General features: G+C 33.3%; 1 protein-coding gene across 1 annotated transcript; it reads left to right on the top strand.

The window, feature by feature from the left end:
• Positions 1-12272: 12272 nt before the first annotated feature.
• Positions 12273-15626, top strand: LOC143238462 (uncharacterized). The gene has a single exon (XM_076478731.1). The coding sequence runs from the start codon at positions 12601-12603 to the stop codon at positions 13729-13731; it is 1131 nt and encodes a 376-aa protein (XP_076334846.1). The 5' UTR covers positions 12273-12600; the 3' UTR covers positions 13732-15626.
• Positions 15627-15930: the final 304 nt, after the last annotated feature.

Below are 15930 nucleotides of genomic sequence, written 5' to 3'. Positions count from 1 at the left end.
TCAGAATGTTGTCATGGTAAAACATGTATCATACCACACTATCTATGTTGTAGTGTAGTTATGTTAAACATGTATCATACCACACAATCTATGTCAGAATGTTGTCATGGTAAAACATGTATCATACCACACTATCTATGTTGTAGTGTCGTTATGTTAAACATGTATCATACCACAATATCTATGTCAGAATGTTGTCATGGTAAAACATGTATCATACCACACTATCTATGTTGTAGTGTAGTTATGTTAAACATGTATCATACCACAATATCTATGTCAGAATGTTGTCATGGTAAAACATGTATCATACCACACTATCTATGTTGTAGTGTTGTTATGTTAAACATGCATCATAACCACACAATCTATGTCAGAATGTTGTCATGGTAAAACATGTATCATACCACAATATCTATGTCAGAATGTTGTCATGGTAAAACATGTATCATACCACACTATCTATGTTGTAGTGTAGTTATGTTAAACATGTATCATACCACACAATCTATGTCAGAATGTTGTCATGGTAAAACATGTATCATACCACACTATCTATGTTGTAGTGTCGTTATGTTAAACATGTATCATACCACACAATCTATGTCACAATGCTGTCATGGTAAAACATGTATCATACCACACAATCTATGTTAGAATGTTGTCATGGTAAAAACATGTACAGCCAGGTTTTTCCGCTTTGTTACTTGGACAAATTTAAATTTATCATCTGCAGTGGCTCACTGTAATATTCCATGCAATTAATCTGTGGTCAATTGTGAATCCATATACATATATTGCTATCTTTGAAATAAATATTTATATATTTTGTTTCCACACAAAGAGTTTATGTAAGCCAAAATTATTATTTGACAAAACATGTATCAAATATGTAAGTGTGATCGCTTGTAATTGGCGAACCGCTAAATTAGCTGTCACCAAACCATTTACCCTCAGAGGGCAGGGGAGTGACACAGAGGAATGAATCTAAGGGTCCCATGTCTTTTCATCGAGTTGATGCACCAATGTCTTCTAAATGTTGGTTTACACATTTTCCTGGAAACACCACACCGCCAGATAAATCCAGACAACGCAAGTTGATATCTATGCAAATTTGAAAAAAATAATAATAGTAATTTTTATAATACGTATACACATACATATATACATAAATGTTAATATATATATATATATATAAACGTCAATATGCGTGTGTATGTGGCTTTTATACGTGTCCATATTTCTGATCAATCAGCCCCAAATTTTACATAGTGATATAAGATGACATGAAGAATATCATGGATAGGTGGATGGTGGATCTCATCTAATTTCATATTTATTTTCCGAAAACTACCATATAAGCACACTTGACACAGTGATAGAGAGTAGCATGAGAAGGGTTAAACCCCGTCATATAATTTCATATTGATAGAATTCTTGAAAACAATACGTCTTTATTTCCAGTATTGTACATAAATGCATCTTTATTGTACGTTTAATGTTTAATTGTACAGAAGTATAATTTCCAATCCTTTTTAAAAACAAGATTTTACTTTACTCATCCAACGTACGGGTGCTCCAGCTAGTATTTAATATTTCGATATTGACAAAGATTTACTGTAAGTAATTTTGTCTAAGTAGAAAACATTTGCACTACTTCAAAATCTAATGCTAAAAAAAAATCTTAGATTATCATAGTAAATTTATGTGTTTTCTCACTAAAATATTAAAAGTTGTATATAAACAAATATATTTTCATTCAATGATCAAAAAACGTTGCTTAAACTAGAGTTGTGGAGTCTCATGTTACTACACCAGTTGTTTTCTTCATTATCATGAAAGTATATGACTTCGACAATATTCGCTCCAATGTAATCTAAGATTTTATTTGGAATATATGGACGATCACATTACACTTCTGTTCTGTTCTCGGTATTTATTAAATTGTTTTTGTAGAATAGCTATGCTTTTTTTCTGCCTTCTGTGTTTATTGATTTAGTTTTGTAGAACTGTTATGATATTCGTCTTCTGTCTCTGTCGATTATGAAGGTTTTTTAGTATAGAACTTTTATACTTTTATTTTTATAGTCTATTTATTTTGAATGAGGTTGAATAGAGCTGTTATTTTGCCGTTTCTCTGTTCGTTTTGTGACTGCAGGAGCGACTGTTTAATGTTCTTATGTTTTATCTCTATCACCTGTGTTGACTGTAAGAGTGGAGTTATGTTTTCCTGTACCTTTTATATTTACTGAGAGAACGATTAAGTACAAAGTTTATTGAATTTTTATTTCCCCACCTGTGTTTGGTGGTTATAGTGTTAGTTATACTATGGACTCCTTTCAGTACTTGTGTCTCTTAGCCATATTGGTTGGTTAGAACTCCTACTATACGATATCGTCAGTGCCTGTGCTAAATGGCTATATTTATTGGTCAAAACTGTTAAAATGCTTAACTTTTTAGTTTTTAGGTGATTATGTTAAGTTGTTTCTTAGAATTGTTACCATTCTGTTTACTTTTAGAATATATACCAAGAGATTATGCTGTCTGTCTGAACTGCTACAACGCTTTACCTGTAGATTATATATGCTAGGGTATTATGTTTGTTAGTTGGAATTGCTTTACTTTTACATCTATGCTAGACGATTGTGTTTGCTGGTTGCAATGTTAAGTTGGCAAGATGTGAAGTTTTGTTAGAAACGTTACTATGATATATACGTTTCAGAATAATCACTTCCTTCTGCTTTTATGATCTATGCTTAAAAAATTGTATTATGCTCTCTTATTAGTGTGTGTATACATGAACATTAGTACTGTTAATATATTGTTAATTTACTATCGGCGTTTATAGACTGTGTCTATATATATATATATATATTATCATCTATAAAGTTTTATTTTCGGTGTTGTTGTTTAATAAACGTATCAGCCTTTAACTTTTATTCAATATTTATAGTTTAGTCTTTTATTGTTTTATAGCTTGAACTTTTTATTTAATTAGGCTAAACGGGACAAATTTTGTATAGAGTGTAATTACTTTTGATAGCTTACAGCTGTAATTACAGTTACATGTCAGATGTGAGTAATAATGATGGTGGCAGATTACTCTATACAGAAAGAAGTACCTTAATAATGTTAAAGTTAAATGTACAACAACAAAGGATAAATTTGTATAGAAAACGATTGTGAAATAGATACTACAACACCATATAGTTGCGAGAATAAGATCATTGAACACTAATACAGGTGACATAAAACGGAAAGACAGGTGATAAATGATATAATTTTGTAGAAAGTTATGGAAATTATTAAATATTGTGTCAATAAGGTAAAAACAGTACAGAACATATTTTTTTCAAGGTTAACAGCAATGTAAACCTACATAAAGCCAAGAGGTATGTTAGTGTGAACATTCAACCAGAAAGAGTGATAGTAATAATTAAAGTGGTAAAAGAAACGTACATCGTTTATGAAAGGAAGCTGGAGTTCTATTCTTCGACTTACATAAAGAAACACCCACTTGAGCCACCCATCCTTTTTTATTAACAGACCCACCGCTATCATCTGTCGGTAAAAGTTACGTCTTCATTTGGAATATAATCACGTGACAAAACGAAGTCTATTAGGTAGAACGACTGACCTTACGAATTATTCACACCTCAGCCTCTCTCCCGACTTTCTGTTCTTTATCATTGCAGGAAGTGGCAGTGCTTAAGCCTAATCTACTAGTAAGGTTACAATACATTCATCCCCTGTGCCAGGACCGAAAATATAATGTCAAACAGAGGTTAACAACGGGATCTAACCTCTTTTTGTCCACTCTCCCCCCTCAAACACGTTTGCTGTGAATGGTAAGGAAATATATTTCAGGTTAAGAGACTGAGGTGACGTTTTACAAATCGTGAGGAGTCATTCAGTTGAGGTGGTGATTATTAGGCTTCTTGCGTGTCCGCTTCAACTATTTAAGTTCTCTCGCGTCTTAGCAACAACTAGGAAAGTTTAGAGACGTACTTCGTATATATTTTGCGATCTAATTTCTTTGAAGAACCTGTACCTGAGTTGTGAAAGAAAAGAACTTAGTTAGAAAGGAACGAGGAAGATAGTAAGGAGAAGCGAAAATCATTTGTTGGCGTAGATTGCCTTTCAATCAATGAACTAAGCACCAAATTCTAGAACTGATTTTTCTTTCTTGATATGGCCACTACAACACAGATTTTGAGCTTAACAAAATCAGGAACTTATTTTAAAAAGTGTTATGTTAGGCTTAGAAAATTAAGATGCTGAAGGTTATTAGAAATAAATGTTATCATTTTTGGGGGCAAGATTCAACAAATTAACAACAAAAAATTACTTATTCTAAAGTAGAAGCAACGGATAGCAATGTAAACCTACATAATGCAAAGAGGTATGTTAGGGTGAACCTTCAACGAGGAAGAGGGACAGTAAAAATTAAAGTGGTGACAGAAACGTGCATCATTTATGAAAGGAAGCTGAAGTTCTATTCTTCGACTTACATAAAGAAACACCCACTTGAGCCACCCATGCTTTTTATTGAAAAATTAAATAGTTATGTTATCTTCAGCGCTTCAAAGATTAAGTGGCGTGGACGTATTTAGTTGTGGTAAATAAACAAAAATTACAGCCGGTGTATTAGCAGTGTGCACCGGTGTATTGTACTTTAAAGTAATATAAAAATCATTTATTCTTTTTTCCAATAATGTAATGACAAACGTTTGAAGTATTCATTACTCGTTATGGTAACAGATAAACAAAAATGCATCATGTTTCCCAACAAAAAATAATTTGTATTTTAATAGCTATATTTTGACGTAAGCGTACAGTTAGCACTTATTTTTTTTGTAAGATGCATACAAAAATACTGTGAGTCCCAACAACTGAATTAAAAAGAATTTTTTTTATTAGAGCTCATACGTCTTATCAGTCTAAGATAATTAATATTTTACATTTTTCTTTGAGAGAAATTATTTTGTTGATGTCTCTATATGATTAATTTTCAACGTGCTCTTGTTTTTCAATCTCTACATGAGATAGGTATGATACCACATGTCTTCAAGAAGAAAGAAATGTAACGTAACAATATAACAATAGGTATGATACCATATGTCTTCAAGAAGAAAGAAATGTAACGTAACAATATAACAATAGGTATGATACCATATGTCTTCAAGTAGAAAGAAATGTAACGTAACAATATAACAATAGGTATGATACCATATGTCTTCAAGTAGAAATAAATGTAACGTAACAAAATGAATAATATAATTAGAATTCTCTGTACCATCTGTGAAAATAGTCTGAAGTTATTTCAGTGTAGTGTTCTAATACTGAAATACGAACGATTAAACGATACTTATGTTCATAAGACAGCTTCTGTCAGCTTTCTAGTAGGTTAAATGATGTTTAAATTAGTGACGTTCATGCATGGCAATAGGAGTTAAAGGTTCTATGTTGCTAGCGACGATGAAAGAGTTCGCTCAAGCTCTTTCTAAAATACACGAGCATATTCAGTTGTGGTGACATGCTTTCTACGCTCTGAAGCAATCAGCAAGAGATCTTTTAAACCTTAAGGAAGAGAATATAAGTAAGATTTTCTAACTTAAATGTTAAAACAATTACAAGTTTCTTACACACCTATAATATTCTGTATTTGGTCCTAATGCTTGTTGAAACTGTGACGTCTTTACGTACAAAACAATTTTAGTTTCAATTTTGTGGTTTGTTAAAATATGAAACGAATTTTTTTCAGCACTGTGCATAGTGAAAGTTACCACTGCTTCTTAAAATGCAAACTTACACGTGTTAAAGTGTGTTTGTTTATATAGTTGAACAGATGTTTATCATTAGAAACTGGATCTCTAAACCAGTTTCAACTTGTTTAATTCCAATTTAAAAAATTAAATAGTTATGTTATCTCCAGTGCTTGAAAGATTAAGTGGCATGGACGTATTTAGTTGTGGTAAAATTATTATATTTAACGGATATGTTTAGTCGCAGTGAAAAAATTAAATGCAAAAATATATTTACTCATGGTAGAAGAATTAAGTAGCATGGATGCTGTAAGATAATTAAGCAGTATGCAATTAAGTAATAAGGGTGCATTTATTCGTCTTTTTAGAAATAATTATTAATGATGTATTTAGTTGTGGTATAAGTACTCAGAAGTAAGGATGTATTTTGTTAACAGAAAAAGTGAAATTAAAAACTCAGATACAAAGAGTACATGATAAAAACAAATTCAGTTTTATAAACAGAATATTTCCGTTAGTTACTTAGAAGTAAGAATGAGTGTATGATCGTGCGAATAAAACTATTAAATAGATAGAATGTGTTTATTTGTAGTACAAAGAAATAACTGTCTGAAGACTCACTTTTATAGTAGAAAGGGTAAGCGAGGAAAGATTTCAGTAGTAAGTATATACATCTTTGTGAAAGAACAAGTAGGTACTGACGTTATATCTTGTCACGGCTTAACGATTAGGTATTCAGGTTGTATTTGGTCATTATAGAGTACCGCAGTATTACAAATGTATGTGTTATAAAAGAAACATTAAATACGTATACAGTGTATATGGTTGTAAGAAGGGTGAATTATTAAATACTTGTAACATGTATATGATCGTAAGAAGGGTGAATTATTAAATACCTATAACATGTGTGTGGTCGTAATAAGGATGAAGTATTTTGTTGTATTTGATCATAATTAACTGTTTTAGTAGTAAGGAAAATTGGACAGAGAGAACAAAAACAGGAAAACGTAACAAGACGTGACAGACAAATTAATGTTGTAGTAATTAGATAACTTGATTTGTTAAAGTGACTTACTAGTATTGCGCTTTTCTTTTCATAACTTTACATGATTGTACTTCGTATTTTCTATTAACCGTATCAACATATTTAAAATATCTGCTTTTTTTCTTATTTCAGTTACAACTTCAATCACGAAAACAATACACATGTAACAAACTATATAAAAATTTTAATATAGGTATAAATATTTTTTTACGGTTTTAGACACGTTGTAGAGACAATTAACCCGTTTAATATTTATCTTGCATTTGTTCGCCATAGGCGGATTAAACAAAGCAAAACGCTGGGATTTCAACCCTTTCAATTTTATCAGCTTACAACAGGTAGAGAAATTTGACTGGCTTTGCATCTATCCTGTCGTTGTGAAGGTGACCTATGACCTGGAGAGCTGCTTGAACAAGTGACTACCTTGTTCTAACCCTAAATCGAACAAGTTTTGTATTAGCTTCTACAGACAAACAGTTAAGATATGAATATATTTAATCGCCCCAGAACTATTGTTGGTAAACATTTAGGAAGGACGGAATTTGATGTAACAGATGGAAAAACTGGAAATAATGAATTTTCCAATTATAAAATGGTGCACTCATAAATATTGTAACTTACAGAGGTTAGAAATTTCGTAAGAATGAAGTCTGTTATAAAAGAAGGGATAAATTGGGACTTATGTATTTTGTCGGTGTAGATATCGCATTGTCGTAAATGCGTCAAGTAAAGAGATATAGATTAAATTATGAAGTTGATTTTGGTTGTTTGATTGATATGCACTTCTTGAGTCAGGAAACGTATTTGGTAATAATACACTTCTTCGGGGTAAGTGTAGTCGAATGTAAAACAGCATTTTACTGCTACGGAATTGTTACGTATGTATGTGTCAGTGTTTTTCTTATAGCAAAGGCACACTGGGCTATCTTCTGTGCTCACCGAGGGGAATTTAACCCCTGATTTTAGAATTGTAAATCCGAAGACTTACCGCTGTCCCAGCAGATTGTTAAGTAATAAAGCGTTATTTAGATGCTACAGAAGGATCAGTTCAGTGTGATATGATTGGTTGTCAGGGGCTAAATGGAAGTTTTTGTTTGAGACAAAAGAACTTGTTCTACAGCAGGTTAGCGGTAAGTTTAGGAACTTACATACTGGGTTCCATTCCTCGTGACGGACAGCTTACAGATAGCCTACTTTATAGATTTACGTTAAAACAAATAAATAAATAAAGAATAACTAAGTTGTATGAGAATGTATTTTGTTTCGTTACAATAGCTGTGTAATAAAAATATATTTGGTTGTGGTAAAATCCTTAAATATATAATATGTATTTGGTTGTCATAGATGGATTAGATATAAAAATGTATTTGCTTATGGTAAACGTTTTGTTTAGTAGCTTTTAAGCACAAAACTACACAATGGTTTAGCTGTATTCTGCTCACCGCAGATATCGAAACCTAATTTTACACCTTAAGCCAGAGTTCACCGCTGAGCCATGAGCTGGCTGTGATAAAATGTTTAAACACAAAGTGCGTATTTAGTTGTCCCTTAAACGAACAATAGACAAGTGTGTATAAGGTTATGATAGAAAGAATATTTTATTTTATTTTACTTTGTAAATAATAAACTTAGACGTGCACTCTAACAGAATTTCATCTATGATATGTTGAATTAAAACAGTAACTGACTAAACAGCTAAGTCAAGAAATAAAAGTGATGATTTATATATGAAGAATCAAAGTTAATAACTAATAATATTTTAAAGGAAGGTTAAACTTGCGTTAGCGACACACGGGATGCAAGGTTAAAGCCTCTCCCAATTGTGAGATACTGTCCAGAAAGAGAACAACAAGTGAGAACTGATGCCGCCAAAAGGCTTTGTCTATCTCTTTGAAGTCATAACCAGGTTAACTGCTACTTTTATTAGTATATTCAGCACCCTCGTTTAGCGCACGAACCTGCTAATCGCTAGTTTCACCCAGTCCCTTAACTTATGAGAACCAAAACAGAAAATAGACATAGATGGTAACTAGAGACGCACACCAATAGGTTTAAGTAACAAGTATCCAAAAACACGAGTAAATAATGTCCCCTGTCGGGAAAATTAATCAATGAACTTTTGTAAACAAAAACAAATGATAGTTAAAATTAGGAAACTTTAATTAAAATAATACAAGTAAACTCACACATGCTTTAAAGTATCCAAGAGAAAATGGAGTTAAAGAAAGCTTGTGATAGATCTATTGCACACTACAAAACATATCCAAAAGTTTTACCTAATTTAGAGATAAAGAGTCTATTAATTCTCTACTGTAAAGAGACCTTTAACTCAGCAGTGACAAAAACTTGCCAATTTTCCAGTCTCGGAATACCTTGAAACACTCGTGATTTCTTGGTTATACCCTGGAGGGATTCTAAAAACCCTTTATCTTTTCTTCTATTTTTACATGAATTATAGTCATTTACGTTTGAATAAAAACCCTATAATTCAATAGTTTTCGGGGGCAAACTGAAAGTAATTTAGATTTTCAATCTGCGAAAGACGCACGGGTACGCTGTGCCTCCACCAACGTGAACCCAACAAAATAAACGCTGCGCCTGACGCTGATGCCTGTGCTGTAATTAAAATAACTTTTCAGAATAACAATAGGTGCTAGTGCGCCTAAATACTATTTTCATAATTAGCACAATACACTTCGATAGTTGAGTAATTTATGTAAGTATAATATTAGCCTATATTTGCATAGGTAAATTTAGTATGAAGCAAAAACAAAAAGGGGGAAAAAATTTTGTTGTCCTCACCCTCAAACCAACAGGTACAAACAGCGCAAAGGGTATAAATAGGTAGAAAGTCCCTGGTGGAGAATAAATGATTCACATACCAATAAAGCTACATTGCATATCAGAAGAGTTCAGGAAGGTGAGTTTGACGTTTTGATATTTGGTATTATAAACTCACTTTCTATGACTTAAACTTTAGGCCTGGCATGGCCAAGCGCTTAAGGCGTGCGACTCGTAATCCGAGGGTCGCGGGTTCGCGCCCGCGTCGCGCTAAACATGCTCGCCCTTTCAGCCGTGGGGCGTTATAATGTGACGGTCAATCCCACTATTCGTTGGTAAAAGAGTAGCCCAAGAGTTGGCGGTGGGTGGTGATGACTAGCTGCCTTCCCTCTAGTCTTACACTGCTAAATTAGGGACGGCTAGCACAGATAGCCCTCGAGTAGCTTTGTGCGAAATTCCAAAAAACAACAAACAAACAAACTTAAACTTTGAAAATTAAAGTAAAACGGTGAAACAACATCAAACACTTTAAATTATTCGGAATTAATCTATAACATTTTGACTATACTACGTATTATATCTGTCTGTTTGTCGTTTGAACGTTTTCAGTAAAGTTTTATGCAAAGTATTTTTCTAAGAATGTCTCTTACTTCGTATAACTTTTCCCAAGATCTATATAAACAAATCAATAGTAAGTAAACATGTCGCGTAAAATAAACATGCAAACTAAATTCTAAATATAACAACTAAAACAAAAGAAATCAAGTTCATGGCTAGACACTTCACAGTGAATATATAATAGTTGTAACCTTATGGCGTCCATGCAAACACAGTCGAAATTTCAATCACACAAAACTTGTAAATCGATGTTTCTTTTAAGAATCACTTTTACAACGAAAACACAGTAAATATCAAAAAATATAAATAAGCAAATATCCGTCTTAAACATTCACAAGAATTCGAGAAATTATAAAGAACTATCTGTTGAAGCATTTCTTTATATTATAAAGGACTATCTGTTGAAACATTTATTCCTACAAAATTATTCAGTTAACGTTTTTGGTTCTTGTCTTAATAATTTCGCGAATACTGTTTCAGCAGTAAACTTACTCATATTTCCAGTTAACAGCAAATATCTTGATAATAATAATATACATAAGTCTCTTGTAACTATATAACTGTATGTGTGTTTTCTTTTACCAAAGCCACATTGGACTATCTGCTGAGTCCACCGAAGGGAATTGAACCTCATATAACTGATAGGAGATATCTCTCTATCGCACAGGGAATAGACAAATCTTATAAAAGACAGCTTGTATCAGATAAGAAATTAAGCTATAACGAGCCGTACCTACACAATAACCAGGAGAATGTTTTGTCGTGACCATGCTGTCATTAACTCAACTGTTTGGATACAGCTGTAAGTATTTATTTGTAATTAAATAATATACTAACTATACGGAAAATACACAAATCTCGTCATGTTTGGTGTTATATCTTTATATACACACAAGTTGTTTGTTATTTCTTGATCATATAGCCAAGAATAAAAAAATTGGAACAAATCAATAATATTTACACAATTAGTTGGATAAAAATATCGTAGCTGCCAGGAAACCGACATGTGGTGTCGAAAAATTATCTGAGGACAGCCATAGATATTATAATGTGATGTAGCGTAATTATTTGTAGATAACAATATGATATAGCGAAATTATCCGCATATCAAGGTCGGTCCATTGGACCGATCCCACGCTGGAACAGTAGTGTGACGACAAGGTGTATTTTTCATGAAAGTGACAAGCATTTAGTGAATAGCTCAAGTCTGTTTTACAACATAAATTAAGTGTGCTAATAAAGTTTGGTGCTAAAAACATGACTGTGGACTGACGTAGTCTGTTTTACCCAGACGTTTACAAATCATAGTGTTAAAAGTTGTTCATGTGAATAATGAACAAGCACGTAAGGCGTGCGACTCGTAATCCGAGAGTCGCGGGTTCGCGCCCGCGTTGCGCTAAACATGCTCGCCCTCCCAGCCGTGGGGGTGTATAATGTGACGGTCAATCCCACTATTCGTTGGCAAAAGAGTAGCCCAAGAGTTGGCGGTGGGTGGTGATGACTACCTGCCTTCCCTCTAGTCTTACACTGCTAAATTAGGGACGGCTAGCACAGATAGCCCTCGAGTAGCTTTGTGCGAAATTCCCAAAACAAACAAACAAACAAACGCATAGGATTATCGGGGGACAATTACGTGACGTTAATTACCGGATTACCAGTACTTGATGTACGGCAACTACTTTGTAAACAAACAGGAAAACGTGATATAAAGCATTTACAGTATGTACAAGTTAGATGCTTAAGTCACGTTTGATATGTTACTGAGATACTCTGGCAGAACTAACAATACTTTAACGAGATAAATGGATAGGTGTATAAAAACCATTGAAATAGCACCATAAAAAGGAATAATATAAACTATAATAATTGGCCATCTAAACAGTCTTTTATTGAAATTATCTTTACTGCGGAACTGTTACAAAAACTGTTAAACAATGACTTACCAGGAAAAGAGATTTTTGTTCGTCACTTGAATTATGTAGAAAATAATACAAGATTGGTTGAACTCTTTGCATAAGCTTTGAAACTATGAATATAGAAGTAGGCGTGACTTACAATATGAGACACAGGACAGGTTCAGCCTATCACAAGTCACGTGATTATATCGAAACCTTATTGGTTAACAAAGTAATATCACTTCTTCAGTCAAAACTCTTATGTTTACGGGGCACTTTCTAATTTGTGACCGTGTCTAGTGCTAACCAGAAACTTATTCTGACAGAACCAATCGCACTTCATTCATATTTTACTGAATTTTTACTCCTCTGTAAAGTTTATATTACTAGTCCAACTACCTTTCTTATTTAGCCTTTCGTAACTTCGTCCGCTGTCCAGCCCAATGTAGGAAGACATGTATCAGAATTTGACCTGTGCTATGTAGTGACAGGCAGGATGGAAACTTTACAACAGACGACTGTAAACCTGAAAAAGGCCGCTGATCATATGGTGATTGACCAAGACAACAGTGGCTGTATAGATTATGAAAATGGCCTCATTACACATACGCCTTCAGACAACCATGATATGGACATTAGAACAAATTACCAAATATGTCATAAAACAAACGAGAGCTACATGGGTGTAATAACAACATATAAGCAAGACGACACTACAATAGCTAACGGTACTAAACAACTGACTACAACTCAAGATTCAACCTATCAAAATAAGTCAAACTCTCGCCTGGTAAAACCACCATATTCGTACATCGCATTGATAACAATGGCTATTCTACAGTCACCTGAGAAAAAGTTAACCCTGAGCGGTATCTGTGAGTTTATCAGAAACAGGTTTCCGTTTTACCGCGAAAAGTATCCTATGTGGCAAAATAGTATCCGTCACAATTTATCCTTAAACGATTGTTTTATCAAGATTCCTCGAGAACCAGGGAACCCTGGCAAGGGTAACTACTGGTCACTTGACCCAGCCAGTGAAGACATGTTTGACAATGGCAGTTTTCTCCGCCGACGAAAGCGGTACAAACGCCACCAGCCCGATCTTTTCAAAGACCCGTGTGCATTCTTTGCTTCAATGGATTCGTACCGGAATTACAACGGCCTTTTACATCCGACCATATTGTCGGCGTCCCTCGTCAGCCGATACCCGTTTCTCTCGCCTTTGCCGCAGCCCGTTCCTCTCCTCACGTCGAGAAATCTTCCCCGAGCGCCTGTGCCCCTAATTAATTTAAACTTTCTATCAAGCCTGGAAGAACCAGCAGCGATTTCTAGCTCACTTCCTCTGCGGCTACAGACAACTTCTCCAAATACAACTATTGAAGACATCTCAACAAGCTACTTGTCTAACATCGAAAAGTCCAAGGACTTCTCAATCGAAAGTATAATTGAACCCAGACAAAATACTTTCAAACTGGAGGAATCATCGGAAAAATCGATAACTAACTTCTTTGTCCCACGACTGGCCAGATCTTGCTTGTGTCCCAGATTAGACATAGCTACCTTTCGTCATCTGCCCTCCTGCGGAAACTTGCGCACTCTCTCGGCGCTGTCCGCCTGGCCCCGGTGACTTAGGCCTTTATTTTAATACATTTATTATTAATATGTTAAGTTGCCGAGTTGCTTTGTAGGACAGTTATTGTAATTAACTAAACTAATATAAAGTTAAGTAAAATTTGATACCGTATACTTATTATTATACTCCTTGAAACTACTTTTATGGTGTTCTTGCCTGAACAGTGGTTGTTATTGTACCAACCCATAACGGGTCATCTGAGAGGCGGTCATAAGCTACAGAAGATGTTATTGTAACTCCTACTTTACGTACTTATCACTCTACAAAGAAGTACGTGCAGAAAGTATGTTTCGTTGTTTATACAATACGAACTTAAGTTCATAAAGGCTAGTAACCTGGATTTCCTGAATCATCTTTGGACGTAACGTGTTGATACACACAGGCAGGTATGACAAGGAGCCTGAAATCTAGATTCTTTATGTATATATATATAGTTTATAACAATGAAGATGTAGTGTACGTAGGTTTTATGCTAAACAAATTTGTTATACTATATTTTGAAAAAGGGACAAATTACTACGTCATTGATAAACTAGAGAAGTATTGAAAATTAAATAATTGATTGAACTGATTTATATAAGACACTGTAGTAAGTAGATGTATAATTTCATATTCAGCTGAAGCAAGTTTAATGTTTTGTTGATTTAATTATTGAAATTCTTCAAAATTAAGTTAAATCTAATGGCTAAAAATCTGGGTAGTGTTCAGTTATATCTAGTTACTAAAGATCCGAATAATTTTCAGTTGGATTTAATTACTATAGACCATGGTAGCGTTCGGTTAGATCTAGTGACCAAAAATCCTGGTAGTGTTCAGTTAAATCCAATGACGAAAAACTGGATAGAGTCCAATTAGATCTGATTACCAAAAATCCTGGTAGTGTCCAGCTAGATCTAATGACTAAAGAACCGTGTTGTGTTACTAATTGCTAAGGATTCTGGCAGTGTTCACTTAAGTTCTAATGATTTTGTTTAATATTACGTTTAGTTGTAACAAATCTATCACTTTAATGTCGTAAATAGCAGCAGTTTCAGTAAAATGAAATGATTGAAGTTCCTTATTGTATTTAATTAAATGAAATAAATACACTATCAGAAAGAAATAAAAGTATATGAATATATTACTTTCTTGTTTAAAAAGAGATACATTTTAAAAATCATTATAAAATCATTTTGCAATTTTGTAAAATCAATTTCAAGTATTTTTACGTTAATTGTGGGCAAAATATTTTGTGTGAGTAGGGGCGTTTTAATATCTGTGTTATTAAACACAAGCAGGCAAACCCTTTATTTGAAGACGCAAAGTATTCTATTAACTTATTATATATGTACGTGTTTCCAATAAACCAAAGATGTCACAGTTGTAAGTTTCAATATGAATGAGATAATATAAAACGTTTAAGTTTCAACATGATAAAGCTTGTAAGACTATAATGTAAGTGTAAGGTTCAACATGATAAATTCAGTAAATTTTTATCTTTACTGTAAGTTTCAGTAGAAGGTCAATAGACTATACAGTAATTTTTTGTTTTGACACAAACAGGACAGATGTTATTACATGTGAAAATTTAGAAATAAGTTTCAAAAATGGTACATTTGATAAAGGTTGAAATATAACATTTTATGATATTACTCTTATTCAAACAAGCATGTTGTACATTACAGTTACCGATATTGGGTTTATAAAACACACTAAATTATTCACACATAAAAAGAGTTTTATGTATTTTTATTACGGATGCTTAACAACACGTAACTTAAACAAACGACGAAAGTGTCGTCAGTATTACAAAGAATCTCTCCAACTACTTGAAAGTACCCCAAGTATTTTACACAGAAAATGAGTGATCTTGCATAATTTTATATTGGTTCTTTGGATTGATTACCATGAGTGAAAAATTAAAATTATTCAATATGATTCAATATGTGTACCCAGCCGGTGATGAATGGGTTAATTGTCTAGTGTATCTGAATCGTTAAATCTTTGAATTTCTTGTTCAGTTTTAGTACTTTTTTGGTGTTAAAGATAAACTCTACGTATATTCATAAACCAGTTTTATTTATCCGTTTTTCAGAAAACTTTTCAAACGACCTCAAGTTATTTGTTTTGGGTATTAACAAAAACAAACAACAAACTTCTGAAGAACGTGGTATCACAGTGACATCTATATATCCAAACTTTTAGTGTTTTATG

Source organism: Tachypleus tridentatus, chromosome 2 (assembly GCF_004210375.1).
Source record: "Tachypleus tridentatus isolate NWPU-2018 chromosome 2, ASM421037v1, whole genome shotgun sequence".
Lineage (NCBI taxonomy): Eukaryota > Metazoa > Arthropoda > Merostomata > Xiphosura > Limulidae > Tachypleus > Tachypleus tridentatus.
The sequence above is the reverse complement of the archived record's forward strand: the minus strand, read 5'-3'. Positions and strand labels throughout refer to the sequence as shown.